At 57.2% G+C, this 21,265-nt stretch overlaps 1 protein-coding gene across 1 annotated transcript; it reads left to right on the top strand.

Annotated features, from left to right (window-relative positions):
- Positions 1 to 274: 274 nt before the first annotated feature.
- Positions 275 to 20,881, top strand: Akt1 (AKT serine/threonine kinase 1). Its single transcript, XM_021179218.2, has 14 exons — positions 275 to 551; positions 2,884 to 3,022; positions 11,599 to 11,727; positions 14,569 to 14,680; positions 14,953 to 15,100; positions 15,552 to 15,683; positions 15,766 to 15,831; positions 16,578 to 16,646; positions 16,920 to 17,045; positions 17,119 to 17,247; positions 17,323 to 17,537; positions 17,725 to 17,812; positions 19,494 to 19,596; positions 19,931 to 20,881. The coding sequence occupies exons 2-14, from the start codon at positions 2,977 to 2,979 to the stop codon at positions 20,008 to 20,010; spliced, it is 1,443 nt and encodes a 480-aa protein (XP_021034877.1). The 5' UTR covers positions 275 to 551; positions 2,884 to 2,976; the 3' UTR covers positions 20,011 to 20,881.
- The last annotated feature ends 384 nt before the right edge of the window (positions 20,882 to 21,265 follow it).

Here is a 21,265-nt window from a genome sequence, read left to right as displayed (position 1 = left end):
GTCAAACTGATTCACTCCGCACGCTGGCCTCCCTCCTTGGGATCTGGAGAGCTAGGCCGGGAAGGGCCAGGTCCCACAAACCGGGAAACCCAGACCAGAGCTGGAGCTCTGGATCTGCGGCGGGGCTCCGTTACCCGCGTGGCCCTGGCTCGGGGCCACCCGAGGGCGGCGCCTGTGGGGCCGCGCTCGCGCTCACGGGGTGCCTCGCCCTGGCCGCGGGCCGCGCCGGGGGCGCCCGGGGCGGCGGAGGCGGATGTGGGCGGGCGGCGCGGGCGCGGGGCGGGGAGAAGGCGGGCCGGCGGCGGCGGCGGCAGCACCGAGGCGGCGGGCGGCCGGCCCAGCGCGGCAGCGCACGCGAGTCCGGGACCAGCGGAGCGGACCGAGCAGCGTCCTGCGGCCGGCACCGCGGCGGCCCAGATCCGGCCAGCAGCGCGCGCCCGGACGCCGCTGCCTTCAGCCGGCCCCGCCCAGCGCCCGCCCGCGGGATGCGGAGCGGCGGGCGCCCGAGGCCGCGGCCCGGCTAGGCCCCGTCGCCCGCACGCGGCGGCCCGGTGAGTGCCCGCGCCGCGCCCTGTTCCGGGCCGCGGCCACCCCGCTTTGTTCCCGGCCGCGCCGCGCCTCGGAGCAGGAGCAGGAAGTGGCCGAGCGGAGGCCTGGGCGGGGAGCGCGCGGGGCCGGACTGGTCGCGCTGGAGGCCCACGCCGGCGAGGGTGCGGGCGGCCGCTGCGTGACCTTGGGTGGCCGCTCCGCGGGGCCAGGTCGCGGGAGAGGGGCGCTGTTGCTGTGCGCAGTGGGGGCCGGTGCGCCCTGGGGCCTGGGGCTGCCCGGGCACTCGGCCAGCGAGGGTAGGAGAAAGGCTCGCCCCGCGGCCTGCGTGCGGTGGGAGGGCCCTGGGAAGGAGAACTCATTTCCCACGGACAGAAAGTTGTGCGCGGTGGCACAGTGCCCAGGCTAGCCCACAAAGGACTGCTAGCCCTCCTGGGCCCGGAAGCTGCTTCCTGGACTAGGAGGTTTCTGGAGGTGCCGGGGCCTTGAGGACGGCGTGGGCTTGGTCTCCCGGATCCGGGATACTGGCTGAGCTGATGGAATTGTCTAAAGAGGACGGGTTTCTAAGTTGGGCGGTGGTGGAACCTTGGGCCTCTGCTGTGTGGCCAAACTCCTCCTTCCCCCAGGCCCCTGGTCTTGCTCCCGGTGGCTAGCCTTGACTGCCTAGAGCCATCACTAAAGTGAAGGGCGAGTCGCCTTGGTGGGGCCCCAGCTGGGCGTGTGGCTCACGGGCCAATGTCCCAGAGGGGCTGAACTCTTAAGACTTAACAATGGCAACCATATGCCCTTACGGCAAGGCATGGTGGGAAGAGTGTCCCATGCTTAAGGCGGCTTGATGTGGGCATCAGCGTTAATGTTGCTGTGTTTCTTCACTCCATGTGTATGAATTTATTTTTACACGGCTCTGGACAGCTGACTGTCATCAGCAGACCTTGGGGCTGGGTGGGGGTAGGGGACATCCACCGAGAGAGATCTTGCAGTACAGCCCTCTGCCTCCAGGCCACACCCACTCTGACAGTCACTGAGCTGGGATTTCTTCTTGGCTTATCTTTTTCGTTCTGGCTTTTAGTCGCCACCTGCTTGCTGAGGGAAGGGCTCTTTCCTTCTTGGGCCAGGTGTGGTCTTTCCTACTTTGGCATTTGGCATTTGACACATAGCAGCCGGCCTTCCTTTTGTTCCACATTTAGCTTCATACAAGGCAAAGTGAGAGACTCTGGGTGCCAGCTTGTGTCTTCTGGGCTAGAGAGATGACATAGGGGGTTGTCAGTCAGCTGTAGTAGACCCTAGTTGGGATCTACTCCACGGTGGCCTTCCAGTCTTTCCCTGGGGATTGTCCACATGGACTCCAGGTGGAGGGACAACACAGGCTTACTGGTCAAGGGCTGTTCAGGCACACTTTCCCAGAATGCCCAGACTTGGGATATTTGAAGGATACCTAGGTGTCCCTCCGGAAGAGAAGCAATGGGGGGGCGGGGGATCTTTGCGAGGTGAGCTGGCACCCTTTGCTTTGCACAGGCTAGCTGGTTGGCCGCTGCAGGACCCTTCGTCTTGTGTGTTACCTGCCCTGTTTGTGGGCTCCCGGATACTGTAATTGTGGGTCGTAACCACTGCTCTGGGTACTCCCAGCAGGCTGTCTCAGAGTCTCTCTGTCTCAGGCATAGGGTGAAGGCTCGACAGAACCATACGTGCCTAGTGTGTACTCACCAAGTGAACGAGATAGCTCCAGAGGCAGGGTGCTGTGTTCCCAAGGGGGTCTGGGGTTCTGCCTGAGGAGTTTTTAGTTTTGTCCTGAAGGGTTTTGGGCTCAGCTTCATACCATTCCTGTTCTACCAGTGCTCTTCAGTGTTGGCCTTCCCGTGTTCCTAACGTGAGCCGTAGGGACCCTGCGACCTGCAGTAGGCCTCCCAGACTGTAGGGGGTGGTGAGACAGTGGTAAGCACCCCTCACTAGTGCGAGGCAGAGCAGAAGCAGTCAGGGCTGCCTGGAGGAGGTGGCCTATCTGCTGGGGTAGCAAATTGAACTAGCTGCCTAACAGGAAAAGCCTTCTGGAAATGAATGTTTCCAGCAGAGACCAGGAAGATGGGGGTTGGCCACAGCCTTGCACCCCAGACTACCAGGCCTAGATCTGGGTGTAGCATCTACTGGAGGGAGGTCTTCTATAGCAACCTTTGGAGACACGTCAGGCAGGCTGGCAGGGAGTAAGGGTGAGGAGGGAACCTGGGAACCGGAGATGGGTAGATCACATGAGGGGATATGGGTAATTGTGGGCCCTCTGGGGCTCACGAAAGCTAGTCCCAAGTGGGAGCCTGTCTCACGTGCTTTCTTGACTTCTTCTAGACGCTGCGGCCAGGCCGGCTGGGCTCAGCCTACTGAGAAGAGACTCTGAGCATCATCCCTGGGTTACCCCTGTCTCTGGGGGCCACGGATACCATGAACGACGTAGCCATTGTAAAGGAGGGCTGGCTGCACAAACGAGGTAAGTCCGCACTCCACAGGAGAAGCAGGCGGGCCTGGGTCTGCCTAGCTCTTCAATGTGGAACTAGGGCGGAGATGGTGGTGGTGGGGTCTTTACTGACCCAGCAGACTGTATCATAAAGTGCTTGCTGTGTCTAGGCCTAGCGGACAGAAGGGGGCACCTCCCCGTCATGGGGCTCTAGGCCTGCTTCAGGAGTGTGCAGGCCCAGCTTTTCCCATAGTATGGAGGTCACGGCCTCCTCCTGGGGCCTCTTGGCCAGAGGCTGAGGCCCTGTGCGGGGCCTGCCATGAGTGGCTTGGGGGTGGGGCCAGCTGCAGCAGCCTCACGCCTGGCTTTCCTGGAAGGCAGCAAGGACGTGGCTGCTGTTCCAGGGCTGGCAGACGAGTAGCCTGGGCACTGCCCAAGGGCTCCTGAGGGCAGGCAGGGCAGGGCAGGGCAGGGTTGCTCGGCTGGGCCCTTTGCCCACCTCAGGCCCGGATTCCTGAAGTCAGGGGGCTCAGAACTGAAAAGCTGACTGAGATGGACTCTTCCCAGGCCTGGGGCCCCTCACCTCCAGCCTACCCGCCATTCTTCCTCCAGCCTGCCAGGAGTAAGTTTCAAAGCCAGTTCCCCCAGGATAGTCACTTGCTCTTGCCCCAGGGCAGGCATCTCACCCCCTTCTGACTTCCTCTTCCTGTAGACCTGTTCCCTCCGGAAGCCCTAGGGTGATCCTTGCCAGTCCCAGCCTCTCCTCCCACTCTCCTTCCTGGCTCTCTAGACAGGGAATTGTACTTTTGGGTGTCGGGAGGAGGACTCAGATAGAGAAGATGGGAGGTGGGGACAGAAGTTGGTGTTAGGACCTGGGGCTTTATCGAGTACCTACAGCTCTGGCAGAACTGGGTGGTGAGGGGGTGGCGCACAGGAGCTACGGGAAGTTGGGGAGGATGGTTGGGACCCAGGAGGGCTCAAGCAGGGGTGGAAGATGTGGTCAAATGTGTTGAGAGGTCCCACTCGGGTGGCTGCAGGGCAGATTCTGTGCTGGGCTTTGCCAGGAGGCTGTGACCTTTGGCTCCTGCCCCCACCTGACTTCCCATTTGTTCTCCAGGGCATCCTTCCCCAGCCCACTAGGAGTCCTGCCTCCTAAGCTCAGATTCCTGGGTCATGCCCTGCTGTCTGCCTCTTTGGCTCCCTCTTCTCCCCAACCCTAGGCCATAAACAGTCTATTTCATGGACATGTGTGTATTGTATGGCTGTCAGAGTTAGGGCCAACCTAGAGATTGCTGGGCCTCTCTCCCCAGGTAGGAACCCTTCTGAGGCCTAGGGAGTGTCATATTGCTCCTTATGACTGAGCTTTCTGAAGGGGCCAGGTGGCACAGGACATTAGGTCCTGTGGACATGCTGAGGCTGTGCTTGAACTGATTTGGCAGCTCTGTCATTGTCCCCCTCCAGGAGAAGAAGGTCATTGAGTTCTTTAGGCCTTGATTTTCCCCATGCATGCCCTGGAAATGGTGGTGGATAAAGACGTGAGAGCATGCGTTAGCTGTGGGATGGCAAGGGGACACAACGCCTGCCTGCCTGCCCCGTGGAACTGACAGGGCTGCCTGTCTTTGGGGTGGGGGTCTTCCCAGCCTCAGGCCAGAGAGATATGCTGTCCTCATGGTCCTTCATCCTCCTCCAGCCCCAGCCTAGGTAGTAGGGGCTCTGCTGTGCGCAATGGCATCTATGCCACATTCCTGGGCCGGGTCCTCCTATTCTGCCTTGCTCTGGCCCAGCCAAGACCCATGCTTGGCCTGCTCCTGCTTGCCGAGGTCTTGGCGGTCCTTGTTTCCCCCTTGAACACAACGAGAGTGGGACCTCTCAACACATTTGACCACAACGAGCCCTGTGTGCATCACTAGTTTGGGGTTCCAGCCCTCTCCCTGTCTTGGATTGCCATGTTAGACTTCTTCCCTGAGGCCATTATGACTTGGCTGGGGTAGGCAGGGAGGGAAGGTTATTGCAGTTGCCTCTTAATGTCCCATGATCCTTCAGACACCTGGATATTCCTTATGTCCCTCCCTCTGTTGCTTTTGTAGGTTATAGCTCCGCAGACTGGGAACAGAACCCATCTTTGCTAGGTCTCCCATGTCCAGCCAGGGGCTTGGAGCACATTGGTTCTTGGCTCCTCCCCAAGCTCCCCGTGGGCTGACCGTGCCTTCAGGGCTATTTGGGCAAAGAAGAGAGGATGTTCCTCACTCCATGGCTACAGAGACCCCAGGGCCAGGTTTCTCCTCCTCCTTGAGAGTTAGGTGCCTACTTCTCAGGAAGTATTCCCCAAGCCACTTCCCAGGAGCTCTGTTTGTGCTCTGGGTCAGGGGGTGCCCAGCCAGTGCCCAGTACAAGAGCAGACATTCTAGTTGTGCATTGATCTGTGACTGGGCGTTAGCTTCCCTATGCATCCAACAACATAGACCCGTGGGAGACTGGGCTTGAGCTCCTAGAGATGAGAGGTGGCTGGTCTGATGAACCTCAGTGCTGCTCTCCAGATGCAGAGGTTTGGGGTCGATGAACCATGTCTTCTTAACAGCCAGCCTGGGGTTAAGTTGCAGGTGTGGCTGAACTTGTCCGCGCGACCTCTGATTTCAGCCTGCAGGTTGCAAATGAGCTGTGTACCGAGGCCACAGGCCTATCTGTGTTAGTCTTTTGTGTTCTTCCCTCAAATCCCTGACATTTGCCGGGCTGTATGCGTGAGAGCTGCCCTGGTAGAGACTGGAGCCAGGGATTCTTCTCACCTTCTTGGCCAGGGTAGCCATTGTCTATGTCTGTGTCTTCCCAGCTCCCAGCAGGTGGCTAGACCTGAGACATGGAAAGGTCTGAGAACGAAGGGCTATGCGTTTAAGAGTAGGTGGCACATGACAATTGCAGGGCCACCTTGTGTGGGGCCACGTCATAGGTTCACTCAGCAGACTTAGTTGAGGGACCCAGCGGGCTAGGAGAGACCAGGATGTTCTCACTGGGTTAGCGCCTGGCAGGTGGGCGCAGTTTGGACAAGGATAGAGGGAAGCTGGCATATAGTATGGGGCTCTCTGGCTTTGGGTGTGGATCCGCTTGTGCTGAGCTCATGGTCTCTGGGGAGAGTCAAGGGTCCCGAGCCCAGCGGGCAGGTCAACATCTAGGGACAGGAGTAATGCCATGCATGGTGACTGATCCTGAGGGAGAGGTAAGCATGTGGCATTCCTGGAGACCTGGACAGAGATGGCAGCTGAATGCTCAGGGCCCATTCATGGAGGGGACAGTACACTGCGGTGTGTGGCTGCCGCTGAGCCTTGGCTGGTGCTGGGACTGAGTTTCCTGTTTTGTGAGCGTGTTGAGTTCTCCCTTAAAAACAAACAACAAAAGAGGAAGCTGGGTGGCCTTCTCCTGGGGTGTGGGGGTCAGTCCGGCCTGGCCTGGTGACTCCCCAGAGTGGGCAGCAGTCCTCTCGGCTTCCTGACGACCATCTTCTAGACAGAGTTGCCCCAGTGGGGCTGAGCCACATGGAGGTCACCAGGAGGTGAGGAAAAATGTGGGGACATGGGACTCCACTGAACTGCTGGGTCTGGGGCAGCCTCTTGGTCCTGCCAGCTCTGCAGGGTGGCCAAGTGCACTGAAACCAGGAAGGGGGTGGGGTGCTGTGTGGACGGCCAGAACCCGGGCCTACTGTTGCTGCTAGGAGTAGCTTGAGGGCTTGCATCAGGCTGATTCCTAGAAGTGCCATGGGGTAGTGGGGAGAACTGTTCTGTCCTCTGGCAATCCTCTCTGCCCAGTCACACCCGAGCCAGGCCCAGAGCCAGCACCAAGCCTTAGGCCCTCCCTGTAACAGTAGCTGTGGCTGTCCCAGCCATCCCACCATGGCTGGTGATCTACCCACACCCAGCACTTCCCCAGAAGAGTCTGCCTAGCCAAGACCTAGACTCTAGCCCACGCTGGTGAGCAGAGCAGCCAGGAGCCCCTTAGTACCGGTGGCCTGTCTGCAGGTAGCTGCATGCCTCACTATCTTTTGCCTCTGAGTGGCTTTTGTGTCGGTGCCCCCCTTCCCCAACCGCTGTCCCCTCTCCCCCATTTAGTTGTTTTTTGAGATAGGGTCTTACTTTGTAGCCCAGATTGTCCTGAACTCAAGTGAGTTCCCTTCCTCGGCCTTTTCAGTGCTGGGACTCAGCACAGGAACGTTGTGGGGTCTGTGAGCTGTCTTGTGTCTGGGGAAGTAGGACGAATGAGAAGGGTTGGGCTGGTGTAGGGAGGCTAAAAGCCAGCGTGGGACAGTGGCCCTGTGGCTTGCCCCAAAACTGTGGGACTAAGGTGAACAGGATGACCTGAATGGTACGGGAGACTTGGGGGTGCATGGTGTGTATGGCAGAGTGGGGCTGTGGGCCGGCCTTCCTTTCTGGTACGGGGAGGGTGGGGACTGCTGTGGAGGCAGTAGGCAAATGTAAGATGTGGGTGGGTAGGCTAAAGTCTCGACCAGTACTCCCCGTGGCTCAGGAAACTGGACTGGAGGTGGCAGTGGAGAGGTGTGCCACCCACTGTGGGTTCCAGGAACCTGAGAGACCTTGGGACGCATTGCAGTCGCGTGCTTGCTGTATCTTGGCTCTTCTCAGCTGAGGCCTGCCTGTGCAGTTTGTGTCCTGGCTGGCCCTCAGCTCTGGTTATTTCCTGCCTCTCTGTGACTGCTAGGGTCCCCTTTTCAAAGCCTCGGTTTCTCCAGAAAGCTGGTGGGTACAGTGCATCCTACTTCTTGCTAGGTGAGATTTTACATTTGTGGGTTATGGCAAAAAACACACCTAGGCCCAGTGGAGTGCCACTGGCCATTGGTACCCCACGCTGTGAGACCCACATGAGCACCCCTCTCAGACAGGCTGCACCTGGGCTGTACCCTAGAACACCAGACCTGGGGTTTCACCTGCTGTGGACAGCACACCCCCTCCACTCCCTGCCTTTGCCCAGCGCTTGGTCATTGAGTCTATTGGGGTCAAGTGACATGGGTCCGAGGATCTGCAAAGGGGCCTGGGAGGCTGGCCTTAGAGATGACCTTGCCACCTGCTGACCACCCACTGCCCAGAAGGCAGCCAGAGCTGGGCTAATGGCCCCAATGGGCTGCCATCAGCAAACCGCTTGCTCAATGTGCTGGAGAAGGTAAATGGGCGCCCGGCAGCTGTCGGTGCGATGGATGTGTTGGTGGTAGGGGACGTTTGGTCGCTGCTGTCAGCTGGCGCCTGCTCCCCAGGCCTGCTGGGGCTCACTTTGCTGTGGAGAAACAGCTCGGTGCCGCCTGGCGCCTTGCCAGCTGCCGCCTGCCACCGCCACTGCTACTGCGGCAAAGTGTTTATCCAGCAGTTTCCCCAAGAACCGGGGACTTGGAGAGAATGTTCACAGTGGTCAGGACCCAGGCCAGGCCAGTGTGAGAGGACGCCAGTCGTGCCTGGGTCTCTTGAGTGCTGGGATTAAAGGTGTGCCCTGCCTCCCTCCTTCCTAGTGTGGTGATTTAGGTGCAGGGACTCGGAGGCTCACCCACACAGATGCTGGAAGGCCTAGACCTTGAGGCACCAGTGGGTAGCACCTCTGGGTACCTTTCCCCTAGGATTGGACAGAATCTGGTCCTGGAGGTGGAGGTGGGCCTGAGGGAGCCCTGAAGTTGTTGGGGAGTCCTTGCCTCTTCCTAGGTGCTGGTCTTGTTGCTAGAAGGTGGAGCAGGTCCTTGGGTGGAGTGGGTACCGGCTGTCCTCTCTGCATAGCAGCTGTGACGCCTCCTGAATGGGCTTGCAGATGTATATGGTGGAGAGCTGGGTTTACTGTGGTGTGAGGCCGGGCTTAGCCCTGGGTGTCTTCTGTTCTGCTGGTTTTTATTTCTCGTTGAGAAGCTGTTGTCAGGCTTCTACCCTCAAGAGCCACAGGAATGGCACTGTGGAGGTGGTGCCTGGTCATTTGTCATCTGTCCATGTGTTTGTTAACATGGGCCTGGTAAGGCACCTGCAGGTGGAGGAGCCTGCACATCTTGTGGACCGTGTGCACCTGAATCCCCAGGGCTGTGTAGCCAGGTGGAGGGCCCTGGCTGCTGCCATGCTGCCATGCTGCCCAGATGGACTCCCCTGAGTTCAGGGTATCAAGCATCCAGACGGGTCAAGGGAGCCAAGAAGATCCCAGTTGGGCCAGAGCCTAGCACTTCCACAGAGGCCAGAATGGCTCAGGCTCAGTCACTCCTTGCTGGACTATGAAGGACTTGAGGGAGACCTGCCAATGTTTGTATTCCCAAAAGAGACCCCCCAGGGTAGGCAGGAGTACTCCTAGGTACCATGGAGCTCCAGAGGGCCAGGGCAGCCGCCTCTTGTATTTGTCTATCATATTGGCCGTTTCTGCAGTCGAGTGAGGTTTGGGGTCTGTCTGGTCTGAACTCATTAACATGCGGGCCACAGCCCAGGCTGCAGCTGGCTCAGCCGGTACCCCCAGTGACCAATTGGCTAGACCTTGAGGCAGGATTTAGAGAAAGAGATCTGTGTGTGTGTCAGAGCTGTGGCCCCCCTTTACTGTGAAAGGGAAAGTCCTCATGAGGCCACTTCACTTTACAGTTCTCCTTGGCCATGTGGCCTTTGTGTGCTTTGTGTGGCCAGGGAGGGGAAGGGCACCTAGGCCCTCTGTGTGTATGTGGGGCTGGGTCCTTACCTTGTCCTCTGCCTGGTGAGTGCCCCCTGTCTGTAACTCCAGGTCTATATTCTGGAATCTGCCAGGCCTTGGGGCTGGTCATGTAGGCTTAGAGCCCATAGGAAATTCAGGGTCATGGTGGTGGTCTATGTGTGGGGGCCAGAGCTGGGGCCTGCACTGGGCACAGTGGGATGGGCAGCAGTTGGCAAATCAAGATGGATTTCTGGGGCGCGGGTGCGCTGCTCATCAGCCTCCGTATTCAGTTAGTGTCCCGGGGAGCAGCAGCTGGTGAGATGGGAGGGTACTCCATCAGGGGCCGACAGCTCCAGACTGGTGCTGGCGGGTGGGCACACACGGCGGGTGGCCTGGGAAGGAACAGGATGGGGGGTGGGCTGTGTACCCCCCAGTGCTCTGCTGTATTACTCAGAGCCCCTGCCTACCACGGCACCCTCTAGGCCCTGTGCCAGAGGAGGGGCTGTCGCAGGGCTGCTGGGTGTGTGAATACCTGCAGGTGTGTGCCACCTGGTCAGAAGCAGGGCTGGTGCCCAAAGGGGTGGCTGTGCTGGAGAGCTGGGCTTCTGGGAGCTAAAGATGGGAGGTGGGTTGGGTGTACAGGTGCTCTAGAGGTTGCATGCGGACTGTAGGCCCTTGAAGAGAATCAGAATAAACTTGCCTATGCCCTGGAGGAGCCCCGGCCACATCTGGGCACTTGCCAAGAGTCCGGAGGGCTTTCTTGCTTTGCTTTCCATTGTGGGGCCAGGGTCTGCATCGGTTTGTCAGACCTAGGAGGTCTGCAGCGATGACAAGAAGACGGGATCCCTAGCTCTTGGAGCTGCTCGCCGCTGGGGTGGGAGTCTTGGCCTGGTAGTGGTTCTATTCACGTGTTCCCCGGGCTCGCCAACAGCCTCTCTCCATCACTTCAGTTCCCTCTCATCCCCCTTTGTGCAGGGTGTAGGGTCATGCAGAACAAGGCTGCTGTTTGGAAAGGACTCCCGGGCATGGGAAGGGGCTAGATGGTGGGAGGTAGATCATGGGTCGAGCCCTGCAGCTTGCTGCCCAGAGCCCCTGCAGGTCCTGAGAGCATGGACAGGTCCAGCTGATACACTATACTGAGCAGACTGTATCTCACCCGGGGAAGTGTTCTCTGGGAATACCTGGATTTGGTACACACCACCGTTAGAGGGTAAAGAAGGAAAGCTGGCCAGCCTCCCTGGGGCTATGGACTGCGATTGGGGCACTGCCTTATGCCCAAGACCACGGTGCTTGACCTTGTGACTGGGTCTGTGCCCAGGAGCACCTAGTGGTAGGTGGTCTAGACAAGCAGTCGCTCATCACACATCCCTCAGGTGACCTTGTTTAGGGCCCAGTGGAGCAGGCAGGCTTTATCCTAGACAGAGCTAAGGGACCCCAGCCCTGTGGGTTGCCCCTCCTATTCTCAACCTAGTGTCCCCTCAGATGAAGAAGTTGCCTAATTAGTTAGTTCCCTGTTGTTCAGACTCCTTGCTCTGCAAAATGTAAATTAAACATTTTTTCCGGGTGTCAGTATGAAAAATGACAGTCGCTGGGAGATCACAGAGGACATCTGCTCCGATTCCTGAGTGTGGTGCCTGCGTATGGCTGATGTTGCAAAACTGGAGGGAACAGTGTTCCTGTGTACCTGGGTGACCGGGGTGGGACTCAGCTGGGCATAGCACCCCTGTTCCAGCTGTGGCACCTCCTGGGTCTGCTGTGCAGGCAGAGCCCTAGATGATGCTCCCAGCTGCATGCACTGCCAGTTGTGCCCTGGTGCCAGTGCTTGCTGGGAAGATGGAAGTGTCCCAGGTCCCTTCTTCCCCACCTCACACTATACTCTCCTTGGATCTTCTGTGCCTGGGTCCTCCCAGGCATCTGGGTCCTCACAGTGGAGTTCCCATGCAGCTCCTTATGTCTCCTATCCCCTGCAGGGGAATATATTAAAACCTGGCGGCCACGCTACTTCCTCCTCAAGAACGATGGCACCTTTATTGGCTACAAGGAACGGCCTCAGGATGTGGATCAGCGAGAGTCCCCACTCAACAACTTCTCAGTGGCACGTAAGTGTCTTAGCCATGCGGGTTGAATGGGGTGGCTAGGCAGGCCAGCAGGGAGGCTGAAACTGCCCACTGAGAAACCTGAGGAGAGCCTCCTGTTAGTCCTAGGGTACTGGGCAGTACTGGCTCTGAGTCACCTCCTCTAAAACTGGTGAGTGGCCAGACCTGGTCTAGTGGGTGGGTTGACCAGGGTCCCTGTGGATTAAACAGCCACTCAAGGGCATTCCTTGGGAACTCTTGGGTAGACAGCGGGAGGAGAGGCTCCCAGCTCTAGGAGTGAATGACATCCCAAGGACCGTCTCTGTGATTCTCCCTGGGAAGGTGGCCATCGGAAGCCCTTTGCCTTATGGGTCTTGTGGTTCCTGTTGCTGGAGGGTCAATGGGAGTCAGCCCTGCTCCAGGACTGGTGAGGGTGATAGAGCTGGGGACACTGTGAAAATGTCTGAGAGCTTGGGGATCAGATGCAGTGTCTTTGATCTCTGTGCCACATTGTCACAGCCCAGTTTTACCTGGAGCTGGACAAGGATAGGTTTGACAGTGTTAAGCGACAGCAGTAAGCCCGGGCAGTTACTAACTGCGGACTCTGGAGTCCTCCTTGGGCTGCAGTCTGGAGTGTAGAGTATGTGCCTAGCATAGCTGGGTCTCCATTTATCCTCACAGCCTTCTTGAGATGCTCCTGCCCTGCAGGTAGCTCTGTCTGACCTGCCTCAGATCCTAGGGCCTTCCATCTCTGGGCACTTGGCCAGTCCCCAGGTCTGCCCCAGAGTCTTAGGGCTTAACACAGGTTGCTGCCTCTACAGCTGGATAGGAAAGGAATCCCAGCTTACTTATGCAGGAGGAAGGAAAGGGGCCTCTCTAGAGCAGACACATAGGTATATGTACTGGCCAAGGGCCGCTGGGCAGTGGGCAGGGCTTGGCCTTCAAGCAGGTCTTGGGCCTCAGGAGGTAGACAGTTTACGCCTAGCTGGGAACAAAGCAGGGTGGGGCTGTGTTCAGGCTTTTTCTCTGAGGTGGGTTCTGGAGGGAGGGGTTAAGACCCCCACTTGGTGCTAGTTTTCATCTGCTTGCCTGACAGGCTGTCTCAGATGTGCTGGAGACAAGGCTCAGGGTGATTTTTCCACCCCTCCCCCCACCCCATGTTGACATAGGCCTTTCCCAAGGCTGGGCCTCAAGCCCCTCTTGGCCCCTTGCTTGGCAGGCTGCCCCTTGCTCATTCATTGGAGCCTGGAGGCCCCTCACATTGCCAGGACCCAGACGATGGAATGTGGGAGGCCCCTCAGTCCCTCCTGCCTGCTTTGCCGGGAAGCCCTCTTGCTGCACACATATCCTCAGGGCCTGGGCTGCTCCCATGATCCACCCTTAAAGGTGTGCATATTCTAGGTGTGGCCACCAGGTGTTCATGTTCTGGGTATCCTTGTTCCTGTGTGTGCTCCCAGTGTGAGGCTTGCGTGCTGAGCACATGTGTGACTTTTCCAGAGACTCTGTATGTTGTTGGGAAAACAGCAAGGTACTTCTGTACCAGAAAGGGGTGTGGGCTGGATCCCTGAGGCCCCACATGAGGTAGGGATCAGCAGTTGAAGGACAGAGGAACTTCAGAATAGTTTTGGTGTAGGGCTAACTGATCTAGCCTGACTGGTTCCTTCACCTTCAGAGCAGAGCATCTCAGCTGTGGCAGGTCTTGGGTCTCAGTTCTTTGAGAGGAACTAGGGCAAGGAGAGGGGATGGAGCAGGGTGTGGTGGCTCATGCTGTATTCCTGGCCCTCAGGAGGCTGAGGCATGATTACCTCAAGTTCAAGACCAGTGTAGACTACATAGTGAGTTCTAGGTGAGTCAGAATTACATAGGAAGAAAACAGAAATGCCAGCGGTGGTGGCTAGAGCCTGTCAATCAGCACTTGAGAGGCAGAGGCAGGAGGATCGCCGGTCTACGTGGAGTTTTCCAGGGCCGCACAGCAAAAGACCCTATATCAAACAAACAAAAAGCTTTAAAACTTTAAAACTTTTTACATTTTATTGTTTTGTGTGTAAGGAAGGGTGTTTGTTTGTTTTATGTGTGGATCTGGTGCTCTTAGAGACAGGAAGAGGGCATTAGGTCTCTGGAACTGGAGTTACAGATGGTTGTGGGTTGCCACATGGGTGCTAGGAATTGAACCTCTAGTCTTCTGGAAGAGCAGCTGTACTTCTAATCAATGAGCCAGCCATCGCTCCAGCCCCTGAAATCAATGTGTGTGTTTGCTTGCCTTTTGAGACAGGGTTTCTCTGTTGTAGCCCTGGCTGTCCTGGAACTTGCTCTGTAAACCAGGCTGGCCTCAAAGTCACAGAGATCCACCTGTGCTAGGATTAAAGGTGTTCACCACCACACCTGGCAAATACATTTTTTTTTTTTTTTTTTTGGTTTTTCGAGACAGGGTTTCTCTGTGCAGCCCTGGCTGTCCTGGCACTCACTTTGTAGACCAGGCTGGCCTCGAACTCAGAAATCCGCCTGCCTCTGCCTCCCGAGTGCTGGGATTAAAGGCGTGCGCCACCACGCCCGGCTCCATTTTAATTTTTATTTATTTATTTATTTATTTATTTTTGGTTTTTCGAGACAGGGTTTCTCTGTATAGCCCTGGCTGTCCTGGAGCTCACTTTGTAGACCAGGCTGGCCTCGAACTCAGAAATCCACCTGCCTCCGCCTCCCGAGTGCTGGGATTAAAGGCGTGTGCCACCACGCCCGGCGTGGCAAATACATTTTTAAAGTGAGGATGAGATTCACCTTCCTGGGACAGGGTTGGGCTCTGTCTGGTGAGGACTACGAAGGGGAGTTTCACAGAGGAACAGATAGATGCTCCCCTGACTTCTTTAGAATGCCAGCTGATGAAGACAGAGCGGCCAAGGCCCAACACCTTTATCATCCGCTGCCTGCAGTGGACCACAGTCATTGAGCGCACCTTCCATGTGGAAACGCCTGAGGAGCGGTGAGTGGGCGGGGTATGGTTGCTTGAGAGCCTGAGGCCTCTGCTGAGTCCATTCTGGAGAACTAGACTGGAGCACTTGTGGGATGAGTGGGGCATAATGGGAGAAATATCAGCATCCCAGGTACCTTGATGTTCCTGATACTCTGAGTGTGTGGAGACCCCGGATCTGAGTGGTCGCCTGCAGCTTCAGGACCAGGCAGCCAGGCAGCGGGTTGGCGAAAGCCATGCAACAGCTCCTCCTGGTGCCTGAGGCCTCACTTGACCTGCTGCAGGGAAGAATGGACCACCGCCATTCAGACTGTGGCCGACGGACTCAAGAGGCAGGAAGAAGAGACGATGGACTTCCGATCAGGCTCACCCAGTGACAACTCAGGGGCTGAAGAGATGGAGGTGTCCCTGGCCAAGCCCAAGCACCGTGTGGTGAGTCTGGGCTCTGCTTCTGCTGGGGCTGCCAGGGGTTGTGGAGGGACCTGGTAGGTCCTGGTATTCCTGCCTGGCTTCCTGTATGGGTCTGGGTACCCCTGGCTCCTCTGGACATGGGCTGAGGACACCTCAGTTGGCAGAGTGCTTGTCTAGCGTGCATGAGACATGAGACCCCAGTACTTAAAAGTAAGTAACATGAAGATGCCTGCTGACTCCCAAGGCCCAGGGCTCTGACTAGACTGTGCAGAGCCCTTCACTGACTGCGCAGGCCAGCACATGTGAGAATGGGCCTGGCTTGTGGCCAGCTCTCTTGCTGTCGGCTAACTTGGTGGAAGCTTGCTCACTCTGGACACTGTCAAGCTGAAGGCGGTGGCATATGGTTTATTACCATAGGCTGGTTGTGGTGAGCAAGGGCTCTCTCTAACCGGGCTCTGTCTACTGCCCACAGACCATGAACGAGTTTGAGTACCTGAAGCTACTGGGCAAGGGCACCTTTGGGAAGGTGATCCTGGTGAAAGAGAAGGCCACAGGCCGCTACTATGCCATGAAGATCCTCAAGAAGGAGGTCATCGTCGCCAAGGTGCAGGGAGGGCAGGTTTGGAGGGAGGCTGAGAGGAGTGGGATGCAGGGGAGATGGGTGCTTACTTGGTTCTGCATTCCAGGATGAGGTTGCCCACACGCTTACTGAGAACCGTGTCCTGCAGAACTCTAGGCATCCCTTCCTTACGGTAAGCAGTGGCCATCAGTGTGGCCCTGTGGGATAGGGAAGAGTGGGTCACTCCCACACTGTTGCCTTTGCACCCATACATGGACAAGGGCTTCATGGGCATCAGGTGGGCTGACGGAGGGGTGGGGCTGCAGTCATGCCCACAGCTGTAGTGTGCAGGAGGCAGGAGTGAGGCACAGTCATGCCCACAGCTGTAGTGTGCAGGAGGCAGGAGTGAGGCACAGTCATGCCCACAGCTGTAGTGTGCAGGAGGCAGGTCTTCTCACTCTGCTGAGACCTTGAGTTGCCTCAGCTCTCCGTCCCTGCAGTCCTCTCAGACCTGTCTTCTAGGCTGGTCCCGCAGGTTGATTGTTAGTGAAGCTCAGCTACAGTGGCTTGATTGAGTTCCAGGGTCAGCGTCTTGGGCTTATTCCACCCGTGGTCCATGATGGAAAGGCTGTCGGGGTGGCTCAGTGCGCCAGGTCTAGAAACTATAAGCTGTTGTGTCAACCTCCCCATCTGGAGGCTCTTGGGAACCCCAGAACTTGGTATAGTTAACTTCTAAGCCATCTTGCCCTGCAGTTGAACCTAGACCTCATGTCTCTCATCTTAAAAATCTACCAGTTGGCATGGTGGCCTGCATCTGTAGTCCCTGCTGAGTTCTAGGCCAGCTTGGGCTACGGTGATACCTAAGATGTGCCCTGATCCATCTTGGGGTGGCAGGGGGCAGTGTCACTGTGCTTAGGCTTGCCCTACCTTCCATTCCAGGCCCTCAAGTACTCATTCCAGACCCACGACCGCCTCTGCTTTGTCATGGAGTATGCCAACGGGGGTGAGGTAGGGCCACAGGCAGCTTCAGACCTGGGCACTTGATGGGTGAACTTGTCCCTCTGAGAGCTTTGAACCCTCTCTGTAGTACAGATCACTGGTGCTGCCAGCCCTGGCCATGTGAGCCTGTAGCTGCTCGTTTGGGGATGTCTTATTTCTCCTGAGTTGGAGTCTCGCGGTCTCCAGTTCTCTTTGGGGGCTAGTTCCTAACCTTCCCTCTGCCTGTGGGTCAGGGTTGGCGGGCCCTCACACAGGTCCTCCTCGGTGCGCTCCACCCCACAGCTCTTCTTCCACCTGTCTCGAGAGCGCGTGTTCTCCGAGGACCGGGCCCGCTTCTATGGTGCGGAAATTGTGTCTGCCCTGGACTACTTGCACTCGGAGAAGAACGTGGTGTACCGGGACCTGAAGGTGTGCTCATGGAGCAGGGCGGGTGGGGACTGGGGGGGGTCTGGCCTCACTGACTGAACGTCTTCCCACACAGCTGGAGAACCTTATGCTGGACAAGGACGGGCACATCAAGATAACGGACTTCGGGCTGTGCAAAGAGGGGATCAAGGACGGTGCCACTATGAAGACATTCTGCGGAACGCCGGAGTACCTGGCCCCTGAGGTGCTCTGCTACTTCCTGTGTGTTCCCTCACACCCTCCCACGCCCTGACACATGCTGACAGAGTCCCCCATCTAGGTGCTGGAGGACAACGACTACGGCCGTGCAGTGGACTGGTGGGGGCTGGGCGTGGTCATGTACGAGATGATGTGTGGTCGCCTGCCCTTCTACAACCAGGACCACGAGAAGCTGTTCGAGCTGATCCTCATGGAGGAGATCCGCTTCCCACGCACACTCGGCCCTGAGGCCAAGTCCCTGCTCTCTGGGCTGCTCAAGAAGGACCCTACACAGAGGTAAGGGCTGCCGGGGCTTCAGGCTCAGCCTCTAGACAGTGCTGCTACCCACTGTACCCGCCACAGTCTTAGTCACATGTCGGGTGGGGTGGTCAGGCAGCTAGGGGTACCCCTACCCTGCGAGTATCCCTGTGACCTGTCACCTTGCATGCAGTGTCTGAGCCCTGGATCTGTCTCCTACCCACAGGCTCGGTGGGGGCTCCGAGGACGCCAAGGAGATCATGCAGCACCGGTTCTTTGCCAACATCGTGTGGCAGGATGTGTATGAGAAGAAGGTGTGCATCTGGCCACCGTGCCCATCTCTGGATCACACGTGTTTGCACACATGCACACACTCTCACTCTGGCCACTGTGCCCATCTCTGGATCACACGTGTGTGTACATACATATAAACACTGTCTCACTCTGGCCACTGTGCCCATCTCTAGATCACATATGTGTGTACATACATATAAACACTGTCTCACTCTGGCCACTGTGCCCATCTCTGGATCACATATGTGTGTACATACATATAAACACTATCTCACTCTGGCCACTGTGCCCATCTCTGGATCACATATGTGTGTACATACATATAAACACTGTCTCACTCTGGCCACTGTGCCCATCTCTGGATCACATATGTGTGTACATACATATAAACACTGTCTCACTCTGGCCACTGTGCCCATCTCTGGATCACATATGTGTGTACATACATATAAACACTGTCTCACTCTGGCCACTGTGCCCATCTCTGAATCACATGTGTGCACACATGCAAACACTCCATATTTTGCTGGCTCAGACACCCATGCTGGGCCCACAGCCTTGTGTAGTCACATGCCCCCACAGAGCCACAGGGTTGTGCACACCCTCCTCCCTCACTGCTCGCTCGCTCGCACAGTAGAGGGTAGTATGCAGCCCTGCATACCTCGCACAGTCACCTGGCCTCTCCAGGCCCTCAGTTGTGCCCCTGTTGCCTACACCTGCTCCTTGCTCCTGTCCTTTGCCTGGAGATCTCCTCATGTGCCCTATGATGAAAGCTAGCTGAGGGTGGAGGGTAATGTCTAGGTGTCTCCAACTCTAGGGTGAACCTCATCCCACTCTGGGACAGCCCCTGCCCTTCTGGCACAGTGTAGGCCACTGCAGAGAGCAGAGCCCCTTGTACTCACCCCTAAGTGTGATTCTCTCCAGCTCCTAAGTACCCCGGCCCAGGCTGACGAGGGACACAGCAGGTGGTCTCAACACTATACCTTGATGTGTTGGGTGCCCTGTACCTTCTAGATAACACGGGGCCAGCAGCATGTGGGGGTGTGGATGGCATGCCTTTCCTGCCCACACCCAACTAGAGATCCCATGAGTCAGAGTCCGCATTGCCTTCACACTAGATTTGGGAGGGATGGCAACTGAGGGTCCTTGCCTGTGAGACCCAAAAGGATGTTAGCAGCCTCCACTGCATACACCACTTTGCAGCTTATCTTCTTCCTGGGCTGTCAGTGAGGCAGGTGAGCTCACCTGAAGACTGCTTCGAGTCCTGCCACAGCTGTGGTGGTGCCACCGTGTGCAAGTGGTCCCACTGTGTGCAAGTAGTCCCACTGTGTGCAAGTAATCCCAGCACCTGGGAGGCAGAAGCAGGTGGATCCCTGAGTTTGAGGCCAGCCTGGTTTACAGAGGTAGTCCCTGGGGTTACACAGAACTCCAGTTTCAAAAAATGGAAAGGGAAGAAAAAAAAAAAAAACCTCAGAAGGGAAATGACAACCAGAGAAAGGAGTTCCCACTGCCTGGAGGTGGGCAGTCACTACCCTCTCATCACTTTGGGCATCTCTGGGCTTGCTCTCCCCTGCCCTGCCCAGTTCCATCTCCTAGAGCTGTTCCCTAGTGCTAGTGCCCACCCGATAGGAGGTCAGTATTGCCCAGAGAGGATGGAGGGACTGGAACCCAGTAATAACCAGGCCTTCTGTTGCTCCTCAGCTGAGCCCACCTTTCAAGCCCCAGGTCACCTCTGAGACTGACACCAGGTATTTCGATGAGGAGTTCACAGCTCAGATGATCACCATCACGCCACCTGATCAAGGTGAGGCCACCCTGCTCCACGGCCCCTCAGTGCCCGGCTTGCACTCCTGCTTTTTTTTTTTTTTGGTTGTGAGCAGCCGCGTGGGAACTGGAACTGAACCTGGGTCCTCTACCGGAGCAGCCAGTGCTCTTAACCACTAAGCTATCTCTTCAGCCCCCAAACTAAAAACATCAAATAAACCCTTTGGAGGGTGGTAGCAGCCAGGAGGGGAGGGAGGGAGTGTTCTGAGGGCCAGAGTCACTGCCCCCTCGCAGGGCCCCCTTGTATCCTCTGGCATGTGTCAGGTGGGCGGGTTGTTTCTGGAGACTGGTCTGAGCCCTCCTGTGGCCCACAGATGACAGCATGGAGTGTGTGGACAGTGAGCGGAGGCCGCACTTCCCCCAGTTCTCCTACTCAGCCAGTGGCACAGCCTGAGGCCTGGGGCAGTGGCTGGCAGCTCCGCGCTCCTCTGCATTGCCGAGTCCAGAAGCCCCGCATGGATCATCTGAACCTGATGTTTTGTTTCTCGGATGCGCTGGGGAGGAACCTTGCCAGCCTCCAGGACCAGGGGAGGATGTTTCTACTGTGGGCAGCAGCCTACCTCCCAGCCAGGTCAGGAGGAAAACTATCCTGGGGTTTTTCTTAATTTATTTCATCCAGTTTGAGACCACACATGTGGCCTCAGTGCCCAGAACAATTAGATTCATGTAGAAAACTATTAAGGACTGACGCGACCATGTGCAATGTGGGCTCATGGGTCTGGGTGGGTCCCGTCACTGCCCCCATTGGCCTGTCCACCCTGGCCGCCACCTGTCTCTAGGGTCCAGGGCCAAAGTCCAGCGAGAAGGCACCAGAAGCACCTCCCTGTGGTATGCTAACTGGCCCTCTCCCTCTGGGCGGGGAGAGGTCACAGCTGCTTCAGCCCTAGGGTGGATGGGATGGCCAGGGCTCAAGTGAGGTGGACAGAGGAACAAGAATCCGGTTTGTTGCTGTGTCCCATGCTGTTCAGAGACATTTAGGGGATTTTAATCTTGGTGACAGGAGAGCCCCTGCTCTCCCGCACCCGCTCCCGCGTGGTGGCTCTTGACGGGTACCCTGGGAGTGCCCGCCTCACGTGAGCCCTTCTCCTAGCACTTGTCCTTTTAGATGCTTTCCCTCTCCCGCTGTCCGTCACCCTCGCCTGTCCCCTCCCGGCCAGACGCTGGCCACTGCTGCACCATGTCGTTTTTTACAACATTCAGCTTCAGCATTTTTACTATTATAATAAGAAACTGTCCCTCCAAATTCAATAAAAATTGCTTTTCAAGCTTGTGGTTTGCTTTCTGGTGTGGAGCATCACAGCCTTGTTAGTGGGTGGGAGGTGAAGGGGTGTGGCTGGGGTCACGTCAGGGTGGGTCCTGGGAACTGGTCCCTGAGGCTTCCCGGGGATGTCGTCCCCATGGCAGGACACTCCTGACAGACGTGGGAGAATCTTGACCGTCTCTGGAGTCTACTCTTGCAGTGACCCTCCCTGGCCATCCAAGACACCTGCCAGCCCCAGCTGTCTTGTGTCTGGCAGAGCAATAAGCCAGGCCCTGATACCAGGAAGGATAACTCGCTGGCGATACAGTTCAAAAAAAAGGCTCAGGAGGCTTTGGTTGAGGTGACATAGCACATCTGTGACTGAACAGAACTGGGAACTGTTCTGGGT

The sequence above is a fragment of the Mus caroli genome, unplaced genomic scaffold (genome assembly GCF_978045245.1).
Source record: "Mus caroli unplaced genomic scaffold, Mus_caroli_1 scaffold_14, whole genome shotgun sequence".
NCBI classification, from domain to species: Eukaryota; Metazoa; Chordata; class Mammalia; order Rodentia; family Muridae; genus Mus; species Mus caroli.
Note: the sequence above shows the minus strand (reverse complement) of the source record. Positions and strands in the feature narration are given on the sequence as shown.

What these genes read in the sequence shown, in the direction of transcription:
- Akt1 (XM_021179218.2), top strand. Translation starts at nt 2,977, where the DNA reads ATGAACGACGTAGCCATTGTAAAGGAGGGCTGGCTGCACAAACGAG. An exon ending in CTAGGCATCCCTTCCTTACG is followed by an intron (nt 15,832 to 16,577) that starts GTAAGCAGTGGC and finishes CTTCCATTCCAG; the next exon opens with GCCCTCAAGTACTCATTCCA. An exon ending in TGGTGTACCGGGACCTGAAG is followed by an intron (nt 17,046 to 17,118) that starts GTGTGCTCATGG and finishes CTTCCCACACAG; the next exon opens with CTGGAGAACCTTATGCTGGA.